The sequence below is a fragment of the Micropterus dolomieu genome, linkage group LG01, assembly GCF_021292245.1.
Source record: "Micropterus dolomieu isolate WLL.071019.BEF.003 ecotype Adirondacks linkage group LG01, ASM2129224v1, whole genome shotgun sequence".
NCBI classification, from domain to species: Eukaryota; Metazoa; Chordata; class Actinopteri; order Centrarchiformes; family Centrarchidae; genus Micropterus; species Micropterus dolomieu.
Window position 1 is genome coordinate 48,199,082 of NC_060150.1, and position 18,343 is coordinate 48,217,424.

At 42.3% G+C, this 18,343-nt stretch overlaps 3 protein-coding genes across 3 annotated transcripts in view; all 3 read right to left on the minus strand.

Moving 5' to 3' along the window:
• dnah5l (dynein, axonemal, heavy chain 5 like) overlaps positions 1–2,492 on the minus strand; it is a 41,944-nt gene extending 39,452 nt beyond the window's left edge. Inside the window, exons 1-3 of the mRNA XM_046044437.1 lie at positions 2,280–2,492; positions 1,710–1,861; positions 1,338–1,545 (exon numbers count right to left, since the gene is read on the minus strand). Of these exons, the coding sequence (XP_045900393.1) occupies positions 1,338–1,545; positions 1,710–1,861; positions 2,280–2,455 (536 nt within the window). The 5' untranslated portion in view covers positions 2,456–2,492. The remainder of the gene's footprint in view (positions 1–1,337; positions 1,546–1,709; positions 1,862–2,279) is intronic.
• Positions 2,493–2,526: 34 nt separating this feature from the next.
• On the minus strand, positions 2,527–6,276 carry LOC123985095 (dynein axonemal heavy chain 5-like). Its single transcript, XM_046072496.1, has 12 exons — positions 6,029–6,276; positions 5,735–5,828; positions 5,536–5,634; positions 5,138–5,319; positions 4,920–5,039; positions 4,732–4,837; positions 4,152–4,247; positions 3,882–4,013; positions 3,580–3,753; positions 3,117–3,206; positions 2,862–3,029; positions 2,527–2,580 (listed from the first exon to the last, which is right to left on the minus strand). The coding sequence occupies exons 1-12, from the start codon at positions 6,274–6,276 to the stop codon at positions 2,527–2,529; spliced, it is 1,563 nt and encodes a 520-aa protein (XP_045928452.1).
• Positions 6,277–15,483: 9,207 nt separating this feature from the next.
• Positions 15,484–18,343, minus strand: part of LOC123968562 (ribonuclease inhibitor-like) — a 5,820-nt gene continuing 2,960 nt past the window's right edge. The window contains exons 3-4 of the mRNA XM_046045406.1: positions 16,493–16,666; positions 15,484–15,960 (exon numbers count right to left, since the gene is read on the minus strand). Coding sequence (XP_045901362.1) covers positions 15,939–15,960; positions 16,493–16,666 — 196 coding nt within the window. The 3' untranslated portion in view covers positions 15,484–15,938. The remainder of the gene's footprint in view (positions 15,961–16,492; positions 16,667–18,343) is intronic.

Here is an 18,343-nt window from a genome sequence, read left to right on the forward strand (position 1 = left end):
TGATTTCATGTCAAGATGGTGCCGGTTGGCCAGTAGCGGCAGCAGCATCAGTAGTAGCAGTGTCAGTAGTGTAAATATTGTTTTATCATCAGTTTACTGGGTTGGACTTTCTGGCACAGTACTAAACTGGTTTGAATCCTACTTAAAGGACAGGGACTACTTTGTGTCTATAGGTAATCACACATCTGAGCTGACAAAAATGACCCCAATCCCCAAGGCTCCATTCTGGGGCCTCTTTTGTTTAACATTTACATGCTTCCACTGGCTCAGATTATGAAAAACAACAAAATATGTTACCATAATTATGCAGATGACACACAGATTTACATAACCATTTCACCAGGGTACTGGTGGGCGCTGAGTAACTGTATTGAGCACGATTGGATGTGCTAGAATTTTCTTCAATTAAACAAGGATAAAACTGAAGTTATTGTTTTTGGAGCCAGGGAGGAACAAACAATTGAAAGTCAGCGCTCGACTTCAGTCTGTAATGTTAAGAACCACAAATCAAGCCAGAAATTTTGGTGTAGTCATGGACTATGGAGTCAGCATACTACCACCTGAAGAATATATCAAGGATTAAAGGACTTATGTTTCAGCAGGACCTGGAAAAGCTTATCCATGCATTTATCTTCAGTCGACTCGACTACTGTAACAGTGTCCTTACAGGCTCCCTAAGAAATCCATCAGACAGCTGCAGCTGATTCAGAACGCTGCTGCTCGAGTCCTCACTAAGACCAAAAAGGTGGATCACATCACTCCAGTTCTGAGGTCTTTACATTGGCTTCCTGTATGTCAAAGAATTGATTTCAAAATCCTGCTGTTAGTTTATAAAGCACTAAATGGTTTAGGGCCAAAATACATTTCTGATCTTCTGCTTCGTTACGAACCATCCAGACCTCTCAGATCGTCTGGGGCAGGTCTGCTTTCTGTCCCCAGAGTCAAAACTAAACAAGGAGAAGCAGCGTTCAGTTATTATGCTCCGTGTATCTGGAACAAACTCCCAGATAACTGCAGGTCTGCTGAAACTGTCAGTTCTTTTAAATTAAGACTGAAGACTTTTCTTTTTACCATTGCTTTTAATTAAATATTTAAGATTTTTCTTACACTGCACTGTAACTTTTACTGTCCTGTTTTCTTTTTCTTTGTTTTTAGCTTTTTATTATTTTCCATTTAACTCTTAACCCTGATTGTAACACTGTAACATTTATTATATTTTATGTTGCTTTTAAACTTTTACATATTTCCCTGTTGCTTTTATGTTTTATGTAAAGCACTTTGAATTACCTTGTTGTTAAATTGTGCTATACAAATAAACTTGCCTTGCCTTGCCTTACCAGTTCAGAGTGGCGGCAGCAGTCTGGACTGAGCTCTCTGTCTGCAGCAGGAGGTCCTGAGGTGAGACAGGTGAGTCTTCAGGCAGGACCAGCAGACAGCAGGACGACATGGCTTGAAGCAGCCGGCCGATGCGACAGTCCAACAGGTCTGTGGCAACCTTGGATACCTGATCCAGTTCTTTCAGAGCCAGATACACTCTCTCTATGACTGGCAGGACAAAGAGTGGAACTGATTTGTAGTAGTACTTTTCATAATACTGATGTCTAATGCATGTTCACATTTTAAATGGGTTTCATTGGTCAACATAGGTTTTATGTTATTTTGTTGTACATCACATCACTATTGTGTTTCTCTGCATCCGTCCTGCTCACATGCATCAGTATTGAGAGCAGTCCAGGACAGTGTGGTGAGTCCAGGAGAGAGAGATGCCTCCACCCGCCCAATGAAGGGCTGCATCAGAGGGAAGAGGAAAGGCGGGATCCGGTCAACCACCGAGGTGTAGTCCTGCAGCAACTCCAGCAGCCTGGACCAGCAGAGCAGAGTTACATAAAGACAATCCAAGTTTAACAAAGGCAGGACGGGACAAATCCAGGTGAAGTCAAGGAGACATGGGTCAAATCAGGTCAAGTCAAAACGAGCTGCATGCGACGTTGAGTAAGGTCTGGAATTTATTTTATATGAAATTTCACCTCAAGTTCAAGTAAAAACTGCACAAAAACACAAAACAATTAAAATCAGGGCACACACACATGAACCACAATAACTACTGTGTATCTTGTAGTGAAATCAAACAACAAGCAGTCTAATTTCTCCTCACATGACTGCATCTTGTGCCCTCTGTGAAACTGAAGTGTATTTAGCTTCATATTCCTCGTCTGAACGCCTGTGAAACACTTTGGCTTCATAAAACAACACACAGTTCCAGAAACAGTTGTTCTCACCGTTTGTACAGAGCTTTGACCTGTGCTTCTCTGGAACTCATTTTTAGGATGACCTTTGGCACAGGCACCCCTAGTTTGGTCATCCACCGGGCTTCCTGCAGGACCTCCAGCACCACCGGGTCCAGGTTCACGAAAACCTCCTGGGAAACAAACAGTTCCTCAATATTTGTGTCCATCTTACTAAATGTTTGATAGTATCTCACAACAAAAAGACACAGAGTGAAGATTGGAAGGATGGGTTGGGTGTTCACTTGGTCAAGAATAAAAACGGAGGCCTCGATATTCCTTGAAAGATGCGTTGCTGAGTTTAACAATGGAGGACATCAGACGGGACAAATCACTGAGACACAAGCTGCTGAATCGTGGTAAGCTGGTTTAAATATGCAGGGTTAGGGAAAACCTGGAGGGACTGTTTAATAAGTAAACTATGATTCTAAAGTTAAAAAAATCTACCTTTGGAGTTTTCACTTAGTCCCACAACTTCATCGCAATTTCTTTAGAAAAGCTGCCGCAAAATCAGGCATTTTAGGTCGCAACTATCACTAAAAAAGCTAAATCCTGGAGGGACTGATTTATAATTACGTCATCCAGCACCTTGCTGTTCTCATGTCGGACCAGCAGGGCGGCGTTCAGGCAGTGCGGGGCGCTCTCTGCAGCCTGACTCCAGCCCTGCAGGTGCAGCACCTCATACTGCAGCAACACCATGGCCATCTTGTTGTAGCTCCTGATCACTTTACTCATCTCTGGCCCCTGGCAGAGAGACGCACAGATAGGGGTCACTGAGGTCACACTGATCAGTAATACTGATGATTGATGTGGTAAAATCAGAGGCTGCACCTTCAGGAGGTCGAGCTTCTTCTTCAGGATCAACATGGGAGCTTCGATCTTCCTGAAAAGCTGGCGACACCACAGGACCCTACCTGCCACCTGAGAGGAAGGCAGGGACAGAGACACAACGTTAATCAGCAACTATTGATAACTGATAATCATTTGTCATGTGTTAAGCCAAAAACAAAACCAGTAGCTGGTTCCAGTTTCTTAAATGTGAGAAGGTGATGCTTTTCATTAACATACACGATATTAAACAGCTTTGGATTTCTGGACTGTTGGTCAGACAAAACAAGACAGTTAAAGACGTCACTTTGGGTTGTGGGAAATTATAGTGGATATTTGTCTGACATTTTATAGACAAAATAATTCATCCATAAATTGAGAGAATAATATGCAGATATGTCAAATATCAAAATAATGGATCATTGCAGCCCTAGTGTTCTTGACTCAGTCAGGCAGGTGTTCATACCGGTGGCAGGTTGCGGCCGGTGGGCGGTCTTTCTCTCTGTCTCTGGTAGGTCTTCCTCAGCAGCTCCAGCTCTCTGCTGTAGCGCTGCAGCAGCAGCAGGTAGTGCTGCTTCAGGTCCAGACAGGCCATCGGACCCGACTCAAACACCACCAGCAGCTCCAGCATCCGCTCCGTCTGAAACACAAACACTCGCTCTGAAGGGGGTTTGAATGATGGTCTGGTTTCTTTACACGTGGCAGATCATAGTTTCCATCAACATTATTGACTCTTCAAACATTTAATTGATTCTTTAGAAGAAGAACAAAGGTTGGTTTCAGTTCTGAAGGTGCTGAACTCACAGTGAGAGACTGATGGAACCAAAAGTCCAGCAAAGACTGAAGAGACTGGAACAAACCCTGAACCTGGAGCTGGAAGTCCGCATAGTCACTGTCAAACTGACACACACACACACACACACACACATTTTAAGCATTAAATTGGACTTCCTGGATTGTATTTCAGCCCTTGTGATGATTTGATTCTTCTGTTCACTTTTAGCATTTTTATATAATATAGCACTTTCTACCATTTACCTCCAGCCTGCGGAGGTCCAGGACGTCATAGGTCTTGGACTTGGTTGTGGAGACGATGGTCTGGTAGCGAACATTAATCTTCTCAATGCCCTCCACCTGGAACAAATTCATCTTTACATGAGGTTCAGCATCACTGTGCAGTTTGTTCACATGGTGTAATCGACACATTTGTTTCTCCTGCTAGTTCAGGGTTTTGGAGCTGCGTCAATATTAAAGTTAAATATGGCCTTTTAATAGTTTAGTGTTTCTATAATATATTTCTGTTCAGCACTTTATCACCAGGAACCTAAAATTTTTTATGCATTTGTAGTATTGTGTGCTGATATGGGGATTTTTTTCACATAAAAAAAACAAACAAATTCGGGACCATAAACCCCAAATAATTTCCCCTCACCTGCATTTAAAAAAATAATAAATAATTTTTCATAGTTTTAAATCATTTCTGGTCATTTTTAGCCTATAATAAAAAATGTAGCAATAAAGGAACTGTAGAATAGATTAGACCTTTAGGCTGATGGTACTGCTTATTAATTTTAAGAAATGGTTGAGCATTGCAGACTAAATCTTAAAACCTGGTCACCTTCATGTGTTGCAGAGCAGCCAGGCTCTCCAGTGAAGACGCCATGTCAGCGACCTTCTCCAGACGACGGCAGAAAGCATCAAACTTCCCAAAGATGTAGTTCTCACTGACATGAAAAGGGTAAAAGTATCAGTTGTACTGTAAGTGACATTAGAAATCCAGAGGATTAGCTGCTGCTTTGTGTTTACCTGAAGTCAAACTGTCTGTTTTCAGGGTTTTCTCTCAGTTTGTCTCTGACGCTCTGGAAGCTCCTCTGATACTCCTTATTCAGGTTACAGCAGTCTGAGATACGCTGCAGCAGCACGGGCCTGACACACACACACACACACACACACACACACACACATTTGTTATCTAATCTAGACACGTCTGGTCTAACTGGGTCTAGTGGTCTGGTCCTCGGTACCTGCTGTGGTCCCAGATGCGGGCCACGCCCTGCGACAGGTAGCTCCTGCAGGTGGTGATCATCTGGTTAGTGACCTTGACCAGCAGAGAGGTCATTCTCTCTGAGGTGTTATAGAACTGAGAGACAGTGTGGATCATCCTGATGCTGGTCATCAGACCGGGGATGTGCTCCAGCATGCTGGTCTGTCAGAGCCAGAGAGGAAGGAGGGCGAGAGATTCAGCCTCCACACATTTAACACCGCTTCCCAAACTAAGGCTCTGAGGTTTCTAGACAAGCTAGACAGTTTTTGATTTGGCCTGATGTGTGTAAACAAAGAAATTTTTAAACTGAGAATAAAATATGGGACCAAAGAGTCGAACACAGGTCACAAACATAAGAATATAAAGACATAAAGGTACCGGAGTGCATTTCCCCAGAGGTCCAAAGAACTTGTCCAGAGTGTAGAGATACTTCACGTTGTCCTTCGCCTCATTAGCCACCACAGTGATGTCCCCGTCCTTACACAACCAATCAATCAATCACTCAGTCATGATATTACAAATATAAGCCGTGAAACCAAACTTCATTTCAGTTTAAATTTAAATTTCAGCAGCTGACCAGCTCTCTCCAGGTTCGTAGGATTCGGGACTTGGTGACTTGCAGAACTCCCAGAGTCCTTTTCACCAGAGGACGCTTCACCTCCTCCATCAGACTGACACACACACACACACACATTTTAATCAGCGTCACTGATGTTATAGTGACTGGATGTAAAATGAAGAGCAGACAAGACGAAACATTAAGATATGAAACTAAATGCTGTCAGACCATCTGAGACAGAAACGTCTTTACTGAAGAGATTCCCAGAAAACTAGAAAAAGACAGAAACAACAAAGGAGACGAATCCTCTACCTGTTGAATGTGACCATGCGCCTCTTCCAGTGCTCCAGCTCAGCTGACGGTCCCACATCATCGGCCTCCTTTCTCATCTGCTCGCTCTCCGTCAGCACCTGCTTGATCTGATTGGCCCACGCTGAGACCACGCCCTCCAGGCGCTCCACCAGCTCGCTGTTATTGGCTGAGAGCAGAAGTACGAGCTGTTTTTTTTTAAAAATGATTAATTTCAAAACTATAGATGAGGCTTTTTTGTACATGGTCATCATGTAGGATGACCTCGCTGTGTGACCTTTACAGAGCTGCAACGATTAGTCAATTAATCGATCAAAAGGAAATTAACTGCCAATTATTTTGACAATCGATTAATCATTTCAGTCAAACAACATGGGGGGATCAGCAGCCGCTCCTCACATTTTAGAAGCTGCTGCTGTTCCCCCCCGTGTGCGACGTCCTTTACTCAGATGGAAACCTTGGATCTTGACTGATAGATGTTTAGCCCGGCCACAGTGTCATCTCATCAGCACAATGAGGAATAAGGTCTGTATTTGTGTATTTTGGTCCTTTTAACCTTATGTTTCTATTAATCTATCTCCGGATCACTGCAGGTTTCATGGATTTAGTCATTTAAGGGGATGCTTTATCAAACATTGCCTCAGTCTTCAAGGTTTAACGCAGCCAAAGCAGAAGCTGCAGTAAAGTGGATCCCGGCTGGCTCACTGTCGTGTTGGGGAGGAGCAGGTAGGAAAGGTAGCTGTAGCTGTGGTTGACCCTCCTACCTGCGGCCGTGTAGTCTGCAGGGCTGCTCAGCTGACTGATTGCATCAGGTAGGTCCACCTGCTGCAGCTGGAACTTTCTCTCCATGTTGACTCTGGCCGAGCTCAGATTACTGACGAACTGATCCACTGCAGACAGAAAGGACTGGACGTCTGGACAGGATGCGCCCTCCTGCACCGAGCCCCACGTCTGGAAAGGGCCAGCAGTTAAAATACAGAATGCAGTCAGGCCGAGGAAACAAAGTAAATTCTTTCTGTTGTTTTGTTCTTACAGCACAAACAGACGACAGCAGGAGTTCACATAGTTCCTCAGAGTCCAAACAGATCTGACTGACACTATCTCACCTGCTGTCTTTGGTCTGATTCAGGACGGTGCTCTTGAGTGCATCACAAGAAAAGATGTGAGGAAACCATTTGACAAACTTGAACCTTTATTAAAAACCCGCATTCAGTATTTACAGTCTGTGCAGATCAATAAAACAATAATAGATTGATCAAATAATATCGATGTTTCTCACCAAGACGATGTGTTTGAAATGAACACAGCTGTGTTTGTTTACGAGGTACTACGCAGGCTACCTTTAATAATTTGCAACGAGAAATAACTAAAAAGATAAATCTCTGAATAAAAAAATTATTTCGTGCCAACAGAATCCAGAATGGGTGGCGGTGTACCTGCTGTGACCTGAGAGCCGGTAACATGATGTGCGCCAGCAGAGTTTCCAGACCGTTCAGGATGTTGCCGTCACTGCAGTCCAGCATGCCGAAGTTCACCTCCTGTAAACACAGCAGGTACGACAGCATGACGGCACGCACAGGTAGATTATAGCTGTTTCACTAAACATGTGGAGTCAGCAGGGTCAGTCCAGCCTTCTTTAGTCTGAAGCTGGAGGACCAAGACGAGTCACTGACCTGCTGTACGTTGGCGGTGGTGATCGCCTTGTCAGTGGTTCTAAGGAAGAACAGACACTTCCCCAGCAGAGGCTGGAAACAACAGAGACTGTGTTTAGTTATCTCACACATAAAGACACTGTGCTGCAGTCAGAGGAAAGTCTGCGGCTGAATCCAGAAAAGGGACTGAACGTTTCTTTCTTTTCTGTGGTCTCCTGCACACAAAAAAACTCACAATTCCTACTAAAGATTCAAGAGGTTCTGCTCAAAATTTGGCCCAGACGAGAAATCTGTAGCAATTTAGGTCAGACTGGAAACTGTTAAACCAGCTTCTGTTGCCCTCATTTTTTTTTGTACTTTATAATTGTTAGCGTGTAGTCTGATGGTACAAGGCAACACAGAATCAGACTTAGGTAGGTTTAACAGTCTACTTTCCCTGACACAGTCTGAACTGTAATGTACCCTGAAGGTGTTTTGTATCACCTTGCTAACCACCAAACAGAGCAGCACACAGGATTTTCATCCATAGCAACACAACACAGACTCAACCACAGCAGTTATTATCTCTGAGGCCGGACAATGGTGAACATTAAGCAGCATTGTGCTGAGTTCAGAGTGAAACTAAATCCTCAGACAGATCTGCAGTCAGAAAGTTGCAGAGGGAAAGCAGCACATCGACAGAGCAGCAACTTCAGTCCCCCTCACACACTCTGCCGCCAACACACTTCACATTGCGTGGATTTGTCCAGATATCCATGAAACTTCGTAAGAAATCAGGAACATTACTTTGACCTGGGTCTAAATTCTGTCCCAAAACACATGTAGTTGCTAATACTGGATGCTACTCATTTATCTAGGTGGTGTTTTTTGGATGCATAATCGCTCAATTATATTTAGTATTCAGAAATTTAAACGGAGATGCACAAAAGGGACTTGTGGTTCTTGATTTTAGCTTGTGACAAAGAGTATTTGGTGGAAATGAACATAAATAAGGGTTGAGTCTCCTCTCTGGGAAACTCTCAGCTTTCACTGTGGTGTGTTTTATAGAAACTAAGACTTTCAAAGGGTGTAATTAATGCTGGCTGCTGCGTACCTCATAGCTTCCTGTAGTGAGGAAGAGTTTCCTTTGAGCAGCAGCTGCGGTCGCGACGTCCACAAAAGAGGAATGACTGGAGGACAAATTCTGAGGAGAAAGATGGATAGAAAGTATAGAGAGAGGCGGGCAGGAAACAGAGAAGAAAAGGCAGATATTAAGGCATGACAGAGAGAATAAAACATTTTAAGTTATACATAAAATATATTTTCTGTGGGAGTTACCTGTTTCACATTCTGATAGAAGAAAATCAGCTTCTTGGATCCGTTTGCAGCAAAGAACTCATCAATCAGACTGAACTGGAAGCATCAGAAATAAATGATCTAAAGATTGAACACAGACTCGTGGAGAACAGAGGAACGGTTATTTCTGGGTTTGAGGTTTTAGAAGCAGACTGTGGTGTTACCTTGTCATCAGAGAGGAGGGCATCCTCCACCTCCTGCTCCCCCAGGGGCCCGGCGTCCACCAGCCTGCTGATCAAGTATTTGTGTCGGGCATCCAGCGCCGCTCGTCTCTCCTCCTTCAATGCTCTCGCCTGCTTTGCTATCTCTCTCCTCGCATCGTTGGACAAGAGCACCATCCTTTTACCAGACACCTGGGGAGAAACGAGTCTCTGAACACACTGACCAGAGCAGGTTATCGATCTGACCCTGGTGATCAGAGCAAAGACATGTTCAAACTGTCAGGAGGGAAACTTTTTGTTTGCCGCCATGTTTTTCAATCACTGGAGACAGAAGTCAAGTCACCTGCAAGAACTGATTTATTTATTTTGCATTGTGATATTTTGTCCACAAGCTCTGAACACTGCACTGACATGTCATCATTTCCGCGTCCAGCAGCTACAGAGCAACATGTGGAGTCGTGTTTGTGTCACCTGATGAAGGTGAGTCCAGTGTTTTCTCTCTGTTAGCTCTGTGTTTGGTCTCCACCAGCTCCTGAGGGAAATATCTGGCTCTTTAACTACTAATGCAGCTGCTCTCGATCTGTGTCTGTCATTGACTTTTACAGCTTCTTCTCTGAAAACGGCGCTCTGAGAGTGAACCAGAATGGTAATGCTGCAGCCGGGCGGATCAACAATGACCATTCAATGCACCAATGATAAATTAACTTCGACACAAAACACTAACAACTAAATGTTCACAGCGTTGTGCAAACTGATGTTCAAAGATAACTGAACTAACTGAATACCAAATGCTCCCAAGAAAACATGTTGAAAGATCTACTCAGATCACTCAGATTAATTTACTCAGTTACTCACAGCTATTAAGAGTCATGGTATTGTCTATTGATGACAGAAAGATGCAGATTTTCATTAATCTGCTCTGATACTTTAAACTAAAAACAGTAATGACATGCCTATATCCTAGCATGGCTGGTGCTGTTTACTCACAGAGGTGCCAGTGGTCGGGGACAGAGCAGCCGCCGGAGAAGACATCTGATTAATGGCTCTCAGGTTCTGGCTTCCTATTCGCCGATGTCCTCTGCCAATCACATCTGGAGATTTGGAGGGAAAACCAGTGAAAACGTACAAAAAAACAAAGAAAGAACCCAAACACACTAGTAAAGCGTGAATAAGTGCTGATCACATCGCCATCCTGATCTGTTTTTGTGATTTTATTTTGTTTTTTGTTATTTTGCCATTAATTCCCAACCATAAAATCAGCGCCTGTCAGCCGTGAAGGTAAGAAATCTAATGTCAGTAGGCCGCTGCTCTATTTAACTTGCATGCACTGGTTCAAGAACAGAACAGCATCAAAACCCAAATCAGATCTTGCAAGACAGTGGAAACTATTTAATAAAAGTATCCTGTGTGGATACTATTCTGTTTCCTGAAATGGTTTATTGAATAAGAAGGGACAGGTGTCTGGTAACAGTAATCGCAGTAACAGCTGCATTAGGAGTAAAATTAGTATTGTAGATTTAGTAGAAGCCACATTACTATTCCTCTTAGGACTCAGATTAGGATCATTTTTGAGTGTCAGCATTGGAACTAAGTATCAGTAATAGTATTGTGATTAGGTTCAGTTTTAGCATTAGTATTCGTTTTAAAGCACACTTTGACTAGTTTCTGGATCAGTGAGTTGTCTATACCTCTGCGGAGGTGAATCAGAGGAGGCCTGGGTTTGCTTCTGTCTGCTCCTCCTTCCTCTTTTTCTTCCTCTCCCCCAGAGAAGTCCTGGATTCTCTGAACCCCTTCCTGGAGCTCTGTGTCCGGAGTTGGAGCAAAGTCGTTCAGCCCAGGTTTAGAGCTGCCAGCTGGGGGAACAATCGAGGGCTGTTCCCTGTGTGACACTTCGGCTGGAGACTGAGAGTCTGGATCTGCCATCTGAGACATTTTCACAACATTTTCAGCACTCACTCAATTAAATGGTGACAGAACCTTCTATTTTAAAATGTCCATACTCAGTAGTCATTTTTAACCACTACAGTCATTGACTTATAATGAGTTAGTCAGGTCGACCTGGTAAACTTGTGAATCTTTGGCCCAGCTGGCTCTAGTTCCAAGATCTAACAAGAGCTTCACAGTCAACAGATCAGAAAATGCAGTCAGTTAGAAACGTGGTTGTGTAAAGTAATGTGGTTTAGTGAGTCCTGGGGGTCATGACCTCAACAAAGGTCACCGGCTGTATCTGAGGGGTTGTGAGATGATTTACAGAAAAGAAAAGAAGTTAAAACGTGCTTCAGACTTTTATCAAGTCTTTTCTTCTTTCATCTCTTTGGTGGAACAACTTACAACTCACTGACAACATGCGAGGAGAGGTTGAACGTAGAGATTCCTTCATGTACAGGGCCGTAAAGATTGAGAAACATTATGTATGTATTTAACTGAAATGTGTTTTTCTGTTCTATGAACAAGGCTCACAGAAAAGTCTCAGGAACCAGTGTACTGAAAGTCCTGAAACGAACCTCCTTTATTTTACAATACATTTAACTAACATTGATAACAACACAAGTTATTCTTATTGCCACCCTACAACTGCCCCCATCCTAATAATTCTAAAATGAACGCATTTCCGACTTTTTAATTCATTCATTGAGTCACATTTGAGATCATTATCTCTAACATCAGAAACTTCGATGGGATCAGAAAGAAGCTCTTGACTGGAAATCCTTGTGTTGAACAACCTGAATTTCCCATGTGCCCTTGAGCCACAGGGTGACCCACTGGAGCGGCTGCAGAGCGTGGCTTTGGGGCTGCAAAAGAGGAACAGAGTGGTGACTGACCTGTGCGTTGTCTGTCTGAGTCTGAGGACGAGCTGCTGCTGCTGCTCCGAAAAAACTCTAGAGGTAGAGCGAGGCTCCGAGACAATGAGTGAGAGAGAGAAAGTCAAAACTGCAAAGGAAAAGTTTAAGTGTTGCCATGGTAACCTTTGCAGGGAGGTGTGTGTGTGTGTGTTGGTGACTCGGCAACTAAACACACAACAAAGCTGCCTCGTTTGCAGAAAAGACACCAGGAGATCCAGTGTGTGTTGACCGATGCAGCCAGCTGTACTTTAGAGCCTGGTCCATGACGTTACATTTATTTAAAGGTCATTTGCATGGCTGAGGGGGTTCAAAGGGTTCAGAGTCAGAATGGGGTTCATTGCCAGGTACATTTTCACATACGAGGAATTTGCCTTGGTATAAGTTGGTGCTTACAGTACACATGAAACAGAAATAGAAATTTACAAGTACACAAAAAATACAATAATACTGCATACTTTCAAGTATGTGGGTTAAAGCATAGCTTAAACACAAACAAAAGCAACAACATATGATAAAAAGCAATTGATTATATAGTTCAATGGCAGGCTGATGATGTTTTTGAGACAGAACCATGGACAGCTTTAGGAGAGAAGAGAGACTTTACTGACTAAAATACTAAATAGAAGAAAGAACAAAGAAACTCCCCTCTTAGTAGAGAAACCTTTGTCTGTTATTACGTTACTAACTGGTTATGGGGAATTTGCTATGGGAGGGTGTTTCCTACATCCATTGTTCTCCAAAGTCTTGTCTTTGTGGCTGACATAAAACTAACCTGTATCACAAAGGTCGGGAAGGTCAGTAAAGTTGACACTCAGTGATACTCAGTTACAATGCACAGGTGCAAAAAAATAATACAGGATTAAAGCAGCCTGTGGTACCAAAAACTACATGACTAATGAGTATCTTCAGAAATAAAACATAAAAAACAATGGGTCTTTTATTTGATGTGGATGTGACATTTCAGACGGTCGTCCTCAGGTAAAAGTGAAGAAGGAAACATACAATTGTATTTATTTGTGATGAAATTATCATCTCCTGATTAGATAACCTGCCACATTTACAGCAGGACAATAATTCCCAGTGTGTATGCATTAGTGGGAGTACAAAAGTTTTCTGTAAGTACTCCAATGCTGTTTAAAGATATAAATTATTTTATGTTTTGTTGTACCCAATAGTAAATTATGATTTCGAAAACAAATCAAATTAGGAGATAATTCTGTGACGTTTTATAGTTTATTGCCTATTAAAACCACGTGTCCACATGAAATAAGAGTAGTTTGTCTTTTTTGTGTGTGCATAATCTGGTCCGTCTTCATCAGACTACACCAATGAGCATGACTAGGTAAATGCAGACTGCTCGTACACTGTTAGCTTGAATATTTACATTAAGGCAGAAAGCAGGAGGAGTTTTTATGCGTGATATACTATGTATACTATATTAGCATTAACACAAGTACCATTTACTCAAACTAGTTACTTGAGTACATGTAACGGAGTACACATAACGGAGAAAATGTAATGTGATTTAATGCACTTAATCGACTGATGGGAATGCTTACATCGAGAGCTGAGATTACACAAGCAGTGGAATTAAATTTCACTAAAGGGTTCATCCAGCAGCTGGTGCAAATGTAAAACATGTTCTGTCAGAAGAAATACACTAGACATCCAGAGAGGGAATTTAACATTTGGCTTTATTTATTATGAGAAAGGCAAGATATATATCAGGCTTTAAGTAGTAAATATATGAAGAACAGTGTAAAGAAATTAAGGTAATGTTTGAGTAATAATGTGCCTATAAGTTGCATTTTATATTAGGTTGTTGTTGCATGTTATAAGAAACAAGTATGTTTTCTTTTATTAAAAAGGTCATGTTCTGCTTTTAGGCTTTTTCCCTTCCCTTTTATTGTGTTATACAAATATTTTTGTGCATGTAATAAGTTTGCAAAGTGAAAAAGCCAAAGGTCCACCCCAAAGGGAGTTACCATCTCCCACAGAAAAGAGCTCAATTGTAGTCCAAGCTACTGACTTTGTAACAAGGATCATAATGCTCGCCTAGCTGCTAGTATGTCACGCCCTCAACCCAAGCTCGTTCAATAATAAATTAAAATAACGTTACATACTCTGCAGGCAGTGACTGGACATAAACGTTACGTATGAAAGACGCATTTGTTACAGATTATTATTATAACTCTTGTTCCAGTCCAGGTTGCAAAGCTGGTTCGGGAACTTGTACAACTGAACCGAAGCTGTGTTTAAAGGCTTGTCACTGCTTCTGATTGGTTAGTAGTTCTTAACTAGGCACTGCTCAAGTGCAACTCCCGACAAAGATAGAATAGAAGTGAGATGCCTCACTTGGTAGTTAAAACGGTGCATTCAACACACAGGGTGACACACAAAATGTGCTCTGGTCTTTTTAAAATTAAACCATGTAAACCTGTTCTGGCACAACCCCTAAACAAAATTATGAAATGAGCAGAATATCTTTAAGACAACATATATATGCACGCTATATGTGGTCAATCTATTCATATAATCTTTATTATACATGTAAAAAATCAAAGTGTGCCTGCAGTTGCTGCAGCCAATCAAGAAGCTCCATTAGTTTGGGTATTTCTCCCTTCTCCCTCGCACCCCTCCCTTTCTTAGAGAGGCGCCAGCAAGTCTGTAGGTTAGCTGGACGGAGTAGAAGTTAGATAATGGAAAACCAGGTGCTACAGGGTGGAGTAATTTTAACACTAAAGGAGTGCAATATGCCAAGAGGGCTAATAGAGAGTGAAGTGCTAAGCAGTATGGAAGAGATACAAGGCTGAAGGTGAAAAAATAATCAACTCCCAAACTGAATTAACCAAAACAAATAACCAAAGAGTTGCACGAAAAATTAAATCAATTCAATTTTCAATTCAATTCAATTCAGTTTTATTTATATAGCGCCAAATCACAACAACAGTTATCTCACAGCGCTTTTCATAAAAGAGCAGGTCTAGACCGTACTCTGTGATGATATCTACAGAAGCCCAACAGTTCCCACCAAGAGCAAATCACAGAAGATTGGTGACAGAAAGCTGTTTGAAACAGGTCAGTGATGAAACAGAGAGTGTTATTTTGCATGCGTATGTTTAGAAAATTACAGCGCTCATTAAGGTTAATAAATCGGTATACCAGCCTCTGCGCAAATATAAATGTTCTTTCTAGTCTTTTCAACCACTCAAAGTGCTTTTACACTATATCGCATTCACACAAGAAGCAATTTGAGGTTCAGTATCTTGCCCAAGGACACTTAAACATGTAGCCCGGAGGAGTCAGGAATTGAACAGCTGACCTTCTGATTAATGGGAAACCCGCTCTCACTCCTGAGCCAAAGCCGCACAACAGTTTTTAAACAGTACCACTCGAAGTAGGTGAAACCACACATAAAGGGTTATGCCAGCAGATGTGCGTAAAGTGTGGAAAAGTTGATTCAGATATTAAAGGTGTATTTTTTATTTTTTTTGTCTTGCATGATATTCATATGAAAGAAAGAAAAAAACAGCAACAGACCGATTTAACATCTCAAAGGTAATAATGAATAAATATCACAATAGTCCTAAAATGAAAATTATAAAATGTATTAACATAAAAAGGTTAATGCATACTAGTATAGTGTATTGTAATTTGACCCCACACATCCAGAGGAACACACAGGGATGATGGTGGACTTGACTTTGTGTCTGACAGTGGAGCTGATCTCAGAGCAGTTCAGACTGCAGCACTGTTGGGATTCCTCTGTCAGTCACTGCTGGATGAAGCTCTCCTCTCCACTCTACCTCCCAGTAACATGGCCCAGTCAGAGCCTCTCCACACACAAGCTGATGCTGCTGCTTCAACCTCTCTGGATCATCAGGACACAGCTGATCCTCTCTCAAAACACACTGAGTGCTTATCAAATCTTAAATGGCTCCCAGCTGTTGAGAGAACAAGAAACAATATTCATCATAAATCAGTGCTTACAGAGACTCCCTTCATCAATTATAATCATTAGTTCAGAAACTGTTCAGTGAGGGATTTACTTTTTGTTACATGAATGAACTACTGTTAAATCACTGTGTTTTTGAAATATCACACAAATAAACATGCTGGCTGGCATCAAAAATATTGTGACAGGGAAAGATTTATAATAATTGTGATCACTGGACTTCAGCAGAGGGGTCTCATTTATAAAACCGTGCGTAGAAACCTCACTAAAACTGTACGTGCGGCCTACAAGCCTGGAGGCTAGTTTTCCCCCGGATTCCTCGCCTGATCCACCTCCAGAAAGGCCTCCTAGAGGGAGACGAGGTTCCCGCCGCTGCAGACAGGCGGGCCAGGTGTCCAGAATCTTTATCAGGATATGTATTATTATTTGGATATGAAATTGCACATATAAGTATGAGGTTTTAGACATATTGCACATCCCTAACTGAAACCAGTATGGACTGACTCCAACCCTCTACTGACCTCAGAGTCTCCAGTCTACAGTGTGGACTCTCCACAAGGTCACACAGTAGCTTCACAGTTGAATCCTGCAACTTGTTTCCTCGCAGCTCCAGTTCTCTCAGATGGGAGGGGTTGGAGTTCAGAGCTGAGGCCAGAGCAGCACAGCTGATCTCTGACAAACTGCAGAAACTCAGTCTGAAAAAAACAAAAAAATATGTGTCTATATCTTAAGAAGCAGGTTGTTTTGTTTAAAAATGTTTGAAAAGTCAAGAAATCATTCTCAAAAGATCCACAACATTTTCATTTCATGCAATTGTAATTCCATTTGAGAAACATGTAGAGTTTATTTTGAAAGTCTCAGTCAGTGTGGTGGTTTGGCGTGTGGCGTACTTGCGGCAGTTTGTTTTTAGCATAGTGGTGCACACAGTTACTTTAGTAAATCCCACAATGATGTGGATTTTTTTTTCTTGTTCTTGCTTTTACATTTTTTTTACATTTTCCTGTTGCTTTTATGTTTTATGTAAAGCACTTTGAATTACCTTGTTGTTGAAATGTGCTATACAAATTGCCTTGCCTTCATTGTGTGGACGCTTTTGTTAAAGTTGCATGTGCTTCATGCTGTAGAATCACGTATGGGAGAGGACGCTGGCATCTGGACTATAACATCCTTCTTCACCGTCTCTGACTTTATCCACAACTCATCCTCCCTCACTGGGAGAACTGAACATATTGTCTTTGCTAAATCCCTTACACTCAAAGTCACCTTTGGTGTTCCTCAAGGCTCAGTGCTCGGCCCCAGGGATGAAGGGATGAAGCAAACCTTTCTGCAGCTAAACAGCTCGAAGACTGGAGCCATATTAGTCAGCACCCCACACCAGGTCAGCTTGTCCGTCAATACCAGCATCACCTTCTCTGCCAGGATATTCCACACTTGTCCATGCCTTTGTCTGTTCCAGGCTGGACTACAGAAATGCGCTCCACACCAGGATCCCTGGCAAACGCCTCAAAAAGCTGCAGTACATTCAAAACACCGCTGCTAGGATCCTGATGAGGGTGCGCAAACACAACCACATCACCCCCATCCTCAAATCACTCCACTACCTTCCTGTCTCACTCCGGATTGAGTACAATGTCTCCCTCCTCACCCACCAGTGCATCCTTGGCGACACAACACCCCACCTCAAAGAACTCCTCACCCCACAAACTTCTACTCATATCAACCCTTTTCCTGAACTGATTTCCCACCTGATTAAGTCCCTGGAAAGGCTGGTCCTGACCAAGCCGGAAGCTTCCGGTCTGAGACGTGACTCCAATGCGGAATGCCTGAAACCTGCATTCTATTTTGAAAGGCCAGCAGGGGGCGACTCTTCTTGTTGCAAAAAGAAGTCCGGTTCCATTAGAAACAATGGTAAAATTACCCTACTTCTCAGCTGAATAATTACGTCAGTAAACACTTTCCTGATGAGTTTATGGTCCCAATCGCTAGATTCATGTCTTCTTCAACACAAAATGATGTTCATTTAGTAAATTATGGTCTCATTTATTTTAAAATAGATCATAAAGCAGAGTATGTTTCAGGGCGGGATTATCTATTATTGACATTTCCTGGTTGCAAAAACTCAAGCTCGCGGCGGCCTATCGGCCAAACTCGAGGCTTCAAGATGGCAGTCCGCAAACCAATGGGTGACGTCACAATGACTACGTCCATTTCTTATATACAGTCTTTGGTCCTAATACACATATAGCCCTTGGTTAAATCATCACCTAGCAGCGGAAGGTGGGAGTAAATCAATTCATAAAATGCTTCGACACAAATTCTTTGCATCGATGCTTCGTTTAATCCATGTAACTATACAGCACAGTGTTTCGCAG

Excerpts from the sequence above, each read along its gene's own strand:
- LOC123985095 (XM_046072496.1), bottom strand. The coding sequence starts at position 6,276 with ATGACCATGTACAAAAAAGCCTCATCTATAGTTTTGAAATTAATCATT. Across the intron at positions 5,320-5,535 it reads CTCTGGGGAAATGCACTCCG|ACCAGCATGCTGGAGCACAT; the intron begins GTACCTTTATGT and ends TGGCTCTGACAG. Across the intron at positions 2,581-2,861 it reads ACAGCAAGGTGCTGGATGAC|CAACGCATCTTTCAAGGAAT; the intron begins GTAATTATAAAT and ends TGTTAAACTCAG.